Here is a 13,862-nt window from a genome sequence, read left to right as displayed (position 1 = left end):
CACCTCCAATACTCCTAATTTGTAGTACATTTCATTGACCGGGCTTCACACTAAATAAGCAAAGAATTGAAGCGTTAGTGTCTTGGTTCTTACCGTGTGGTCCAAATGTTTGAACTGACAAAACGTTCCTAGGCACAAGGATAATGGTTCTAAACAAATTAAAATACGTTGAGTGGAATCAGTTCGTACTATTTGGCTGCAGGGATTCGATAAAGATACAACGATTGTCAAGACTGCCAACAAGATAGCATATATAGTAAGTTGAGTGGTTGTTGAATTTCAAACAAACAGTGTCTTCTTGCAAAGTGATTTACTAAAAGGACTAAACTCCATTTCCAATAGTGAAAATTGATAACTACGCTAAATGTTTATTTCATGATGACCTCGGTAGTTTCATATTGAGGAGACCAACGCTACTTACATGCAAAGAATTCTCCTTAAGTTAAGTGGGTACACCTCTGCCTATTGTAACTGAACCATTCTTTTTCTGAGAAGACTTTGGCAAACTTAAAAGCAGGTCAATAATGTTTTTATGATACGGTGAAACAAAAAAATAAAAAGATTTGATTGATAGCTCTTGAAGTCACACTTCAAAGAAAGTTTGTTGTGTTATTTGTTGAAAAAGTTTGCCACGTGGTAACTGTTCTATTGATTTTATGGATGGTTCTACACTTCAATTGGGACTATATAGTTCCACTTTTGACCATACCCGAAAAAAAAGGTAAAGAAAGAAATATGTGCAAGCTTTGCTGTCATGTTCACCATGTTGCTTATTTGCAATGGAGTTTATGCCTACCCTAACTTCTGTGTGAAAATGAGAATTGTCAACTTCCTTCAGAAAAGGTTTGATATATTAAGTTAACTTATTTTGAACAAAAATTGCTTAAACTTATTCAAGGCAAAAGGCTCACAATCTTTCTCTTTATCAAGAATTGGATGTGTGTGAAGGAAGCAGTTGCCCATTACGTCAAGTCATCTTCAATTAGTTTCGGGAATAGAACAGAACAACAACTATATTTAGGAAAAGATTATTGAACAATAGTCATATAGTTATAATGTGATTAAATTAATTATTACTATTTTTATAAAGTGCTTGATTTTGAAATCAAACTTTAACTAACCGCAGCTTTTACTCTTTTTTTTTACTTGCCGTCCTCTTTCATACTCTTTGATTATATACCTCTTTGAATGATCCCAATGGGTAATAAGTGGTCAACACACAAAATTTTCTTGTTTTAGACCTCTTTGATTATATACCTCTTTTTTTTTTAAAGTTTTTCTTGTTTTAGAATCTAGTGATTTGTATTATGCACCCCAATTACGTAAAGCGATTTCCCAGAATAAAAACTACTACAAAGTTGCAAAGTGAACAACACTCCTTAATGTTTTTATCATAAATCCATTATTTTATTAGCAACATGATAGAAGCAAGAAGGAAGGGTGACCCATGCTAAAGGAAATGATGGATGAAGAAAAAAATCCATGATTTGAGGCTTGGTTAGTGGCATAACACGTGCAACATTTTTACATGTGAGGCAACAGATTTTGAGACTTGCACTTGCTTTTTGCAGCATTTGTAGATTGTAGTTGACCAACCTGCATTGAAGCATTTTGTCAATGGCATGATTGTGAGAACTGAAAGTCCCTTCCTTGCTTTCACTCTGCTACAGCATTTGCTCTCCCAACAACTGCCTTCAATTTTCTGAAACATTTTTTCTTCTTCCATGCATGCACGTACATATATATATATATATATATATATCGTTATGCTATGATCAATCACTTTTGAAAATCACATTTTCTCAAATATTACATTAATATTTATTTATTCTCTTTATTTAATTCTTTTTTATCATCTTATATCACTTATTATATTTATATTTTTTTTTCTTTTATCTCTTCCTCACTAGTTGTCAAATACATTTATGGGTATCCAAAAATTACTTTGATTCGATTCACTATGTTAGACATGTAAAGAATTATCTCTTTCCCGGATCTTAAAGTTAACATCATAAAACATGAATGAATATTAGAAAAATAAAATATTAAAAGTTTCAAGTTTTAAGGATGGAATTTATATTTTTAGGAGCATTTATATAAAGTTTGATATCATAATTTTCTATATTAATTAAAATCATATTACCAACTTTATAATAAAAAAAATTAATTACTTGAATACTGTGAAGATTTTGTAATTTAGAGTTACCTAACGCTAACCTGGGACCCTTACTGTAGTTAATGATACCTGCTGAGGTTTTATTTAATAGGCCGTACTATTTTTCATCTACTTTCAAGAGTAACATATATCAATCAATACTTATAAAGATTTCGTACATAGCGCAGATATTATATTTGTAGTTAAATTCAATATATTAAAAAGATAAACTAAAAAATAGTTAAAAATATTAATTTAATTGGTGATTTGATTTATTAAAAGTATAACTTATTTAAAATGAAAAACTTTAACTTAAAAACATGGAAAAATTTGTTAATTGATCAAACTTATATTATTGTGATCTAGTCTTTCGTATTATATTTGATTTTAGTAATAGTTTTAAACATTAACTATAAATTTTCAAATTATATTTTTAATTAACATTTAATTAGAGATAAAAATACTAATTTAATTTAATATAAGCATTCAGAAAACTCAAGTCAGAAAATAAAAGAAAAAGCATAGTATATCTCCTTTTCAAAATAAATTTAAACTTATTAAAGACAACAATCTAATCATATATAGGAATCTAAATGAATGATCACACAAATTTTTCCACATTGTAAATATATTCTAACTGAATGAATTATAAGAGATGATTCTTAAAAATTTTAAAAATATAACATTGTTTTTTAAATAAAAAAATTCAAGCATATATAATTTAAACTATAATTTCCTTTACTTTCTTTTCCAATAGAACTTACTCCGTATAAGTTAAATTAGTTTTATTGCGTTAATAGTACTAAATAGAAATTCATGTACTGATGAAAAAAAATAGTGACTGATAAAAAAAAATGGAAATTCATGTGGCAAATTACATGGTTGGTTAAAGTAATAATTAAATATAGTACTATTATTTTTTGTAAAAGAGAAAAAGAGTTGAAGGTATTCGTGAAATGAGAAATGGGGAGTGGGTGCTGTTGAAAACGCCATAGGACATGATAACAGTTAACAAACTACACACCACCAGCCCTATTTACTACCATATTACCATGCATTATTTCACCGACAATCACGGATACTTTACCCCACTATTTAATGTTTCCATATTGCTATCTATCACCATTATTCATACACACTTCAGATAAGTACCCATAAACAGGCCATGCAGATTGAGAAGAAAAAAAAATTGGCAAAACTTTCTTTTTGCTGTTTGATTAATTCAAATAATGTAATAAACAATCACCATAATCACATTACCTTTATCACCTAAGCCCAAGTTGTGGGTTTGTTTATTCTAGTACATCAAAGTTTAAGAATAAGAGAATCATAATCCCCTCATAATTAATATCCAAACAGCTCCAGCAAACACTCAAAAATTATTGTCCTTATTTCTAGCTAGCTGGTACCAAAAAACATTTTCATCAAAGCTTGTCCTCCTCTCGTTACTTACAGGAATCAAAATAAAGAAAAGACTTCAGTCAAATGAGTTTGAAAATTTTAAAAAATAAATAAAATCAAGAGACAAACATCCCTCAAATCTCCTTTATTTTTTTATTTATCCAAAATAAAAGAAAACCATAATAAAGTCTCTCTGCAATAAGCCCATGTGAATTAATCTCATATCATTGTCACATTGTTTGCCATGTGGCCTACATGCAAGCCTTTACACCAACACCACAAAGCAGTACTACACAGCAGTTTGAAACTCCAATCTTCAAAACCTAAATGGCCTCATAGCTTTCATCAAATTTCCAAGCCATGCCAATCCATCGGGTATTCATTTCAATTGCATACAACGCTACACAATCCAAGGGCAAAAGCAAAACCTTCTCAAATTTAATTGAGTAGATCCCCCCGTTAGGCTTTTAATAATAGAAACCAACCAAGGCAAATTGACTAAAGTGGGTTTCTTTTAGAAACTTATTCTTAAAAGGAGTCTGTTTTAAAACTTTTTTTGGAGGGGATTACTTGTTGGAGTCATTTCGCCAGTCATGTTGGCGAGTTGGACACGTGGCGGGTGATGGAAACTCGTCAGTGGAGTTGGCGAGACATGGATCACGTGGCATATTCCGCCATTCGTAATGGCGAAATGTTTGTTTGTACAGAAAATTTTTTGAACTTAAATGGGTATAACTTTTGATAAGAATGACCCTTTATGTTAAAATGCTCGAAATTGGATGAGGAATCCCCTAACAAATGATTCTAGGAAATTTGGTCAACTCATTTTTCCAAAAAAAACAATTCAAAAATAGCATTTCAGATAAAAAAAAATGTCAAAACGGAGGCCCAATTATCTGAAATGCTATCTATCACCATTTTTTTTATCTGAAATGCTATTTGATAGCATTTAATCCTCAAAACGGAGGCTGGTCTACCTCTATCTATATAAGAATAATGACTGGTCTACCACTCTTAAATAAATACAGAAGCCAAACCGTGTGCAGATTTTCTTGCAAATTTAGACCATCATTATTCTTTATCTTTTGTTCAAAATCTTCCCTCTATGTTAGTCCTCATTGCTGCAGAGGATGTCTTATTCTAGAAAATTATTAGTAGGAATGTAGTTTTTAAAAATAATTACTTTTTCAAATTTAAATATAATAGCCCATTTTTTTTTATAAAAAAAAACACGATTTACTTCAAATAAATATTACCTCGTTAGACGATACCAGCCCACCAAAATTATTTCTCTATTCCAGATCGTTGTTCAACCCAACCTGTGCCATTTTATGTTTGTGTAGATATTATTTCCATGACTACGAACGAGTAGGTTCTTTATATGTTTTGGGTTAATCTATTAAAAATATATAAATGATAGTATTAATTGTGGTAGGCACTGCTTGTGCTTTGGTTCAGGCTTTATTTCCCAATTTTAGAATTGTTTATAAAAATGTATTTGATCACATGATAGGGTAATTCATTACATCATTGGAGGATGTCATCATCCATTTCAATGCTGCCAAACTAAAACTAGCAAAGTTACTTAATACTTAATATCCTTGTTATATAAGGTTGGGTTGAGAGTAAAGGGTGAAAGAATAGAAGGATGCGTTGTGGGTTTGAATATTTTTATTAAAAAAAACTAATAAATTAATAATTAACATTTAATGATCGTTAAAAAGATGTGTATGAATTAATTAAAAGTGTCATATATAAGGACTGAGGTAATATCTTTTAAGTTTCAACAAAATTTTACTTAATAACTTTTTTAAAATCCTACATTATTTTTAAAAAAATTTACACAATATAAAACTGTGTACTCTTTTCACTACATAGACTTTTCTTGATTTTTTATACTTTTATATGATCGAAAAATGTTAAAGTAATTTCACAAAAGAGAGAAACGTCAAGCATAATTTTATCAAATCTTAGGAAGTGTGAATTCACAAGCCTTCAGGCAGGTTGTCAATGAACATAAAAAATAAGTATAATCATAAGCCCTTAGATATAAAAAAAAAAGTTAGAATAACGACTATTTAAGAAAAAAAAATGGTAGAATATTACTTTAGGTGGTTCCAGCATGTATAATACAAAATTTCCATATGGGAGAGTAACCCTATAGATAGAGGTAGAGGGGAAATTGATTAAAGTTATAGACAAAGTCATTAAAAAGGGGCCAATAGTGTGTATATAAACATGATTCATAATACAGCACTATGACATTGTTTGATTTTGTTCTGGCTTGGGCCTCTGGCTCAATCCACTGAAATAGGCTGCTTAGTCCTAAAAGTTGAGCCAGCCCAAGTAATGAGTTGACCAAAGTCACAGCAAAAGCTCATGAATAGTAGATTGAATCTCTGTTTGTAGTAAAGTCATCTTGAGGAGATATAAGATGACTTGTATGATTAATGGAGAAGGAAAGAGAAAAAAAGTTGCAGATTTGATCCCTTCTCCTAATAAAAATTAACATTCTAGCATTTGTTGATATAAAAAAAAAAAAAAAAAGTAAAGTCCTCTCGTTACTACATCAAGATAAGATAATATTACCTCTAAAGGTACCTTTAGTCTTTCCATAGACAATTCAGCATAATTCACACACATGAAGTGTGTTATTGGATTGAAATGATGGAAATAGAGAAAAGATATTTAAATTAAAGTAAAATATAGAAAATGTAAAGCACATGTGGGACCCACTCTATTTCTCTCCTTCCCCTCTCCCAAACACACTCAAATATAACCAATGTGAAAGCACCGCACACTTTGGTCAATTTCAACCAAAATTTGGTCAAAACTAGAAATCTCATTTAGGACACATCATATTTATACAACTCACTCCACCTAAAGAGAAAAGTCTCGGTTGATGCGGTTGTTGTATGAGCCCTGACAGTCATTGCCATTCTTGTTTCTAGATTCTCTTTTATCTTTGATTATATTTTTACTTTTCACTGCTTACTGAAACATAGATTGCAATCAACCTGGATTTAACTTTAGGGTAGTAACTCATGTTGTACTAATGGATAGATCTGTTTGCCTTTAATGCTGCAAACTTGAAGATTTAAAATATTTTTCATATAACTTCTTTTAGGAGTATACATAGCACTGCGAGTTAAAGCTCATTCCCTGCTGATATTTTATACAATTAATTCTTTTGGGGATGGATGAAGTATTCTAGATAAGATAATCAATTGGTGCTTGACTGACTTCGAATTTTTCTTGAGTATCAAGCACCATCTTAATCCAAGATATAGACATTATTTTATTATTCCCATGTCTAACAAGACAACCAATATTATAGGCTATGTTCAGGTTATTGCTTATATAAGAGGCTTGCTTCAATGAAAAAAGTGGAAATATAGGGACTAATGATAGTATAACACGTTAAATCCAAATAATGCCACTGGCTGGTAGCAAATTATGTCCTGTATAAGTACTAACTACTAACTAACTAGCACTATCCCTTTCCTTACCTAGTCAATAATTTTCTATACAACCATCTTCAGTGGTTGGAAAGATGAACATCATGGAAATGTGTATATGATATGTGATATGTCACTTCTTCAATGAAACTATTAGGCCAAAGCTCATCATGTCAATGGTCTCTCTATGTATCAACAACCACCACCATCAGCTGGCTCAATAGAACTTAAAAGGCCGTTTCCTCTTAACTGCATGCAGTGATCTTCAGCATCCACTTGAGCACATACTATCACCACTGCTAGTCCATTATAATGTGCCTCCTGCATGATGTTAACCGCATTATCAATGGTCATTCCTGGTATCACCTTCATCAACACTTGCACAACATATTCTCGCTTGTTGAAGTTGTCATTGTGCAGCAAAACTCGGTAGGGTGGGGATGTTTTCCGCGATTTCCTGGCAGAAAACATGTCATGAAGTTAAGGATTGATCATTCTCTTTTGTTTTATAACATGCGATGAAATGAGACAGGAATAAACAAAGAGAGAAGAGTCAGCACATGCAGAAAGACAAGAATAAGTTTCCAGAAAACAGACTTGCCTAGTTGCCTACTTCATAATACAAGTCTTTTCCAAAAACAAGTGAAAGAAACAATTCAATCACTTTTCTTTTGACAACTATGCCTTGGCTCATCTCAAAAGCAAATACAGTAGTGGATCTCTAACAAAATGTTAAAGAGGAAACTACAAGAAAGATTTTTACCCTCATTATTAACATGCTATAGACACACCTTTGGCATTTCATTACTTTCACCAAGCTCAATTCCAAATATCCAATAGTAGTATTATTGCCTTGATTAGTATTGTTCAGTAGACAAAAACAGGTCTAAAAACTAAACTTGATATCTGGCTGTAGTAGTTTAGTTCAATTGAAGGATGATTGTGAAATATGAACAAGTAATTGTTCTTAGCCCATAAGAGAAACCTCTTAGCACATCTTACAGTAACACAGTGGGAAATTAAGGGTCCAAGTCTGTACTTCAGTGGCAAAACCTATGTTTTTCAAATGGTTTAACAATTATTAGAAAGTAAAATGAATGCAAGAAACAAAATGAAACGCAAATACCATATCAGTGCTTCTACTTGGCCTCAGTTTAAGAATAAAATCAAATGCAAACAAGAAGATGGACTAAAGATGAGAAAAGGAAAAGGTTAGGGGGGAAAAGAAGGAATTGATATACAAGAGTTCAATCCAAACAGAGGAAAAGATACCCTTTAGATGAACTGATTCTTCAATTTAGATAGTTGTCACATAACATATTTCCCTTTTTATATTCTTCAATTTAGATCCCAAAATATAATTTGCGTTGAGTGTTGACAATAAATTAATTTCTGTCCTTGAACAAGGGATTACAGTTTCTCAAATGTAGCCTACCCCAAAATTCCTTTTCTGATCTAACAATATATTTGAATGCATAATAACTGGGGACTTAAACATAACAGCTCAACTATCTAAATTGAAGAACAAAACTTACCTAAAAGCTTAATCTGTCAGACAAAAGGTTCTGATTTTTATTTCCAACAGAGACTATTTTAGTTTTTAGGAACCAACTCACAAGAGCTTCTCTTAATTTTATATGAAGCATTTTTCAAGATATTTCCTCAATTCATCAATATAATGCTAACATAGTGTTAGATTCCTCTCAATTGTGCAGATGTTGTTGGTTACCTCAAGTCAAATTCAGATTCCCGACCAGGTGATGTTGTCTCTATGGTTGGCCTCTCCAACAACCCACCACCTTTCCCTAATATTCCAGTGGCTGCCACTGTCATTACAACACTCCGATCTTTGCTATATTTCAAAGGAACATTTTTATCTCCTGCGATTACAAAACTAATAGCAATCAAAATATGAACCCTTTCGATTTACTAAGGGTGCATAAAATGAAAATTATATCTAGTAACACGAAATCTTAGAATTGAAATATATGGTCGAGTATAATCTCTTCCTCAAATTTTTGGAAAAATAAATGTCATAAATATAAACAACTAGTACAACATGTTCATTAAAATAACAGAATGAAAAGTAAGCAAATAAACAGTTTTGAATGCAACCCCTATGTTAAAAAATAAAAAAGGAACATAGTTAGAAAGTGGACATGGTATAGTACCAGGATTTGCTGCGTTGAATACTTGGTTGGGTGAAAGAGCAAGTGCACTGCATAATGCAGCTTCCATTGCTGTTCTTTCAGTGTCTTTTGTGGTTGTTGGCACTTAGTAGTTAGCACCTATAACAATAGAAGGGTAGCATGTAGTTCTAGTGTAAGAGAAAAAATCCAATATTGTCTTTGTCGTTACCACACTGATTTTTTGGGTGGGTGAAAGAGATTTTGTAAGGTGCACACTGAATTTGGTTTTACACGTTAATATAGTGACACGTGTACATCCGAATTTTTGAGGCTAGTATAGTGCTCTTGGGATAATACAAATTGTTTTATGGTCTGAGAAGAAGGGACATAAAATTTTGGAGACCTGCACAAAGCCACCAAGGCACGAGCTAATATGGCTGAAGAAATTACTTCAGGGGTTGAAGTTTGGACAAATTGGTCTGTAACACATGTACAATTAAAAGACCATTATTTTGCCACAAAATGGTCATTTTGTTGTCATGTAATTCTTCGGGTTGTCTATAGGTTTTCGTAATTTTTACTTGAATCTTTATACTTTAGTTTGAATTTGTAAATCCTTGTAATTTCAAAATTATTAGAAATTGATTCACTGCTTTGTAATGATCTTGAAATTATTGAGACTACTGAAATTCTAAAGTATAAGAATTAAAATAAAAAATGAGAAAAAATTATAGGTATTAAAAATATATTTAAATTAATTTTTTTTGTATATATAGCAGGAGGATAGAAATATAATGGTAAAAAAAAGGAAAATTTGCAACAAAAAAAAGGTTAAAAAATGGAATCGAAGTTCTGCTTATAAGGAATTTCTAAAATCCTTTGCCCGTTTAATAGCAAAAAAATCCATTAGAAAAAACATTAGGAGAAAGCTTGCAACGCACAAAGTAATGAGAAATACTTCTATCCCAAAGAATTTTGTGGGTAAAAATCTATAATCGATAATTCTTGCTCAGTGCTCAATCCAAATTCAAATCAATCAAGCTAAAAGAGCATGCTTTCGCAGTTATACTCCTTTTTAACTCCACAACCTCTAAAATTAATAGTCACAAACAGCATATTTACCCGTAGTTGCCAATTACTTTTAAAAAAAAAAAAGAATAGAAATCGTGAATCTATTTCACTTCTTGCGCTTATCAATAAATACCCTTTTTTGTCGATAAAAAAGAAAACACTTTCAAATAACAAAAAGAAAAAAAGAAAAGAAAGTGCTAGTTCATTTTTAACACGTAAAGGTTATATAAGACCCACTTGTGCACTTGCGAAAAAATCACGAGCACTGACAGACAATTACTTAATTCATTCCATTTTTTGTTTGCTGCACCCCAAATTCTCTAATATTCCATTTTTATCCTTCTTCTATGTAGACACCTTCACCCAGCCACAGTAGTGGATCTACAGTGATGTGAGGGTGTGCACTTGTGTCTCCTTATTTTTTAAAAATCACTAAATTTGTAAATAAAATTTTATATTTTTATATTTTATTTAATCTATATTTATATAATTGAACCTACTGATTTTATTTTTTATAATTTACACTCACTGGCTTAGGATCTTGAATCCACCAATATTAAGCCACCTTCCCTCATATCTGTGCGCGTGTCACTTAATCATGACATTTATCGCATGCGCAAATCTGGGTGACGAAGAGGTGATTATAGCATGATTAATGGTGTCACGGTTAGATGACACGCATACGTAACTTCACTTTGTCACCTCGGCGATATGGTTACAAAATGAGTAATTCATAATAATGATCTTTAATATTTAAATTTAAAAACATGTGGTGAAACATTTTCTTTAGTGTTTACTTCTAAGTTATATTCTTCTCAACTCTTGTTAAAATTGCAATGCATAGGTATACGACCTTGTCTTGCCAAAAAACATGTGAATAAGATAACCTTTTGTGTGTCCCTAGTAAGCATGTCCAGGACTAAGGACCTGTTTTTTAAAGCTTTTTTTTTTGTTTGTTTTTTAAAATACCTTTTTAAATAAAATAAATACTTTTGTACATTTTTTATGTGTTTGTCTAAATCATTTTTTAATAAAAATAAATTTCTACTTTTTTTAAGAAACAAATGTTGTATACTTTTTAAAAAGTATTTTTTTTTAAGATAATTTCTTTTTTAAATTTACAAACTGACCCTAGATTAAATAAGTAAACACTTAAAGTTAAATCTTAAATCTTAATGTAATTTTATAGAAAAAATCCTTAGTAACACCTCCAAGAATTCTCGTACAACCCTATAAGTCATGTAATTTTCTAAAGTCTTCTATGATACCGATCTTAACCCTCGATCATAATTTTAAACTACATTAATAGCATTAAATGTTAGTAGCCTAGTATTACCTCCAGACTCAAATATATACAAAAATTAATTAATTTTATGTTAATTAAAAAAGTTGATTGAAATCATTTAATTCTTATAATTATATTTGTTTCTAAAGTATCAATTATCGAAATTTAATATTAAAAGTAAAAAGGAATCATTGAACTATAATTACACTTAATTGAAGGATATTTTTAGAATGTTATTACAGGTAGTTAAAAAAATTATATTCGAGTATAATTTTTTTTGTTATTTATATTTAAGTCATTAGACATGGCAATGGGACGGGGATGGGTATTGTCTCCTCAGTCCTCGACCCCGACTTCCCAACATATATACATACTTGGTCTTTAGTATCCGACTGATCAAAATTTGTTACCTCATTCCGTACCCGTCGGGTATCGGATATTCATGTCTGTCTCTTGTTTAGATTTGTAATTTTTTTTGTAAAAAAATTATATTGAAAATTTGATTTAAAAAAAAATTGATTGTTACACGTTTATTTTTAACTATTTGTATTTGCAAAGCATTTGTCTACAAAAATCATTAAGAAAAGAATATTAAATTATATAAAAATTATAAAAAAAATTAACAAGTAATTAATAAAAGATACGGGAATGAATATGTGACAGATAGTGACATCCTCATCCCTGACTCCGACCCCGATTAAAAAAGTCGGGTAAGTCCCAAATCCGAACTCGTACCTGATCAACTTGAATATTCTTTATCAAAATCGGGATGAATTTGGACGAATACCCATAAATACAGAGTTAAGTCCATTTTAATATCTTGAAATCAACTGGTCAAACAATCGAACTTAGATATTAAGAATCTAGATTCCATTAGGTAAATTATTGAGATCAAAGTGAAAGTCAATATGTGCCGGCTAGTATGCTGCTTTATGAATGAGATGAATTTTTTTTTTTTATAACATGAATGAGATGAATAATTAAAGATATCTCCACATGTAACCGCATCAAACTCTTATGTACCATGTTCAATAAAAAAAAAACTCTCGTGTACCATTCTTGCTTCTTTTTTTTTAAAAAAAAATTAATGTGTATTATTTAATTGACTTTAATCTAATTGGAGGCTAAAATGAGTTCTTTCTTTATTAATTTTCAACTTGTCTTATATTTATCTTTTATATCATTATACGTGTATCATGAATGTCAGCATGCTCCTCTTCGCATACTCTTGATTCATTCAAACCAATTTTATATATTTTGGAGAACTTCTCAAAAAATGAAAGGCTATTTTTTTTTTACTCCAAAAGGACAGGTTAATTCAATATTTATAGTATATAGGATGGATGGAAAGGAGGAAAGGAAGAAAGGAGAGAAAATTAAAATTTTGAATTGAAAGAAAAATAGAAGAGTTTTTTTTTATTTCTGTTTTTAGATGTAAAATTTTCTTACTTTTCTTTTAATTTTCTCCCCCAACTAAACAGAAGAAAAAACATTACTTTTATTTAGAGGAAGAAAATACATTGTTATGTGTTTTCTTTTCTCTATCCAATAAAACATACCATTAATTAAAAAGAAAATCCTTTCATGCTGTTGTGTTTATAGCTTCTTTGTTGTATCATCGGAAACAAAAACTTCTTTGTTATAACGAAATGATATGGTTCACATGGATAGAATTCAATCTTTTATTATTATTATGGTTGGTATTAAGTAATCTTGTTATACAAGAATGTTTCTCCTTTTAATATAATTTATTTCATACATAAGATTAGATCTTAAATTATTTAATTAAGAAATATTAGTCATTATCAATTATGTAAAAAGTAGTTGATTTCATATTACTTAACTTTTTAATGTAATTAATGTAAAAATTTCAAAAGTTTTTCATTTAAGCAATTAGTATTAAATAAAGATCGGTTGACTCTTATTTAATCTTCATAAGTTAAACTTATAACACACAATTAAAATCTCAATAGTATAATTTTCATTTAACGATTATTGTGCACTAATTACATAAATGCATTAAAAAAAAAAAACTAACGGTCCTGAATTCGCTTCCACAATGAAAAAACTCATTTCCACAATTCCATGTTCATTGGCATGGAAGAATGTAGAATAAGTTCCTTATGCTTATACTTAATGTAAACAACAAATTCTCACTTCTTTATCGTATAAACTAGTTTAAGTCTCTTGAGAAAAGAAGAAGCAACCATATTGATTCAAGACTCCGTCCATCATATGGATTTTGCAATGAAAACGTTATTTATATGCTAGATTCTTCGTGAAACATATGATTAATGTGTCGTTAGGTAAAAGAAAAGTAAAACGAAACTTCAGGATCAACTAACACCACCACTTCACAGAAT

General features: G+C 30.4%; 1 protein-coding gene across 1 annotated transcript; it reads right to left on the bottom strand.

Moving 5' to 3' along the window:
* Positions 1 to 6,950: 6,950 nt before the first annotated feature.
* Positions 6,951 to 9,378, bottom strand: LOC100306117 (putative ATP-dependent Clp protease adapter protein CLPS1, chloroplastic). Its single transcript, NM_001250882.3, has 3 exons — positions 9,186 to 9,378; positions 8,744 to 8,894; positions 6,951 to 7,471 (listed from the first exon to the last, which is right to left on the bottom strand). The coding sequence occupies exons 1-3, from the start codon at positions 9,250 to 9,252 to the stop codon at positions 7,207 to 7,209; spliced, it is 483 nt and encodes a 160-aa protein (NP_001237811.2). The 5' UTR covers positions 9,253 to 9,378; the 3' UTR covers positions 6,951 to 7,206.
* Positions 9,379 to 13,862: the final 4,484 nt, after the last annotated feature.

The sequence above is a fragment of the Glycine max genome, chromosome 7, assembly GCF_000004515.6.
Source record: "Glycine max cultivar Williams 82 chromosome 7, Glycine_max_v4.0, whole genome shotgun sequence".
In the NCBI taxonomy this organism is placed as follows: Eukaryota; Viridiplantae; Streptophyta; class Magnoliopsida; order Fabales; family Fabaceae; genus Glycine; species Glycine max.
This window is presented reverse-complemented; position numbering and strand designations above follow the sequence as displayed.

Coding starts and splice junctions, on each gene's coding strand:
- LOC100306117 (NM_001250882.3), bottom strand. CDS start 9,252: ATGGAAGCTGCATTATGCAGTGCACTTGCTCTTTCACCCAACCAAGTA. Junction 8,895..9,185: donor ATTCAACGCAGCAAATCCTG/GTACTATACCAT, acceptor TTGTAATCGCAG/GAGATAAAAATGTTCCTTTG. Junction 7,472..8,743: donor GAATCTGAATTTGACTTGAG/GTAACCAACAAC, acceptor GTTTTCTGCCAG/GAAATCGCGGAAAACATCCC.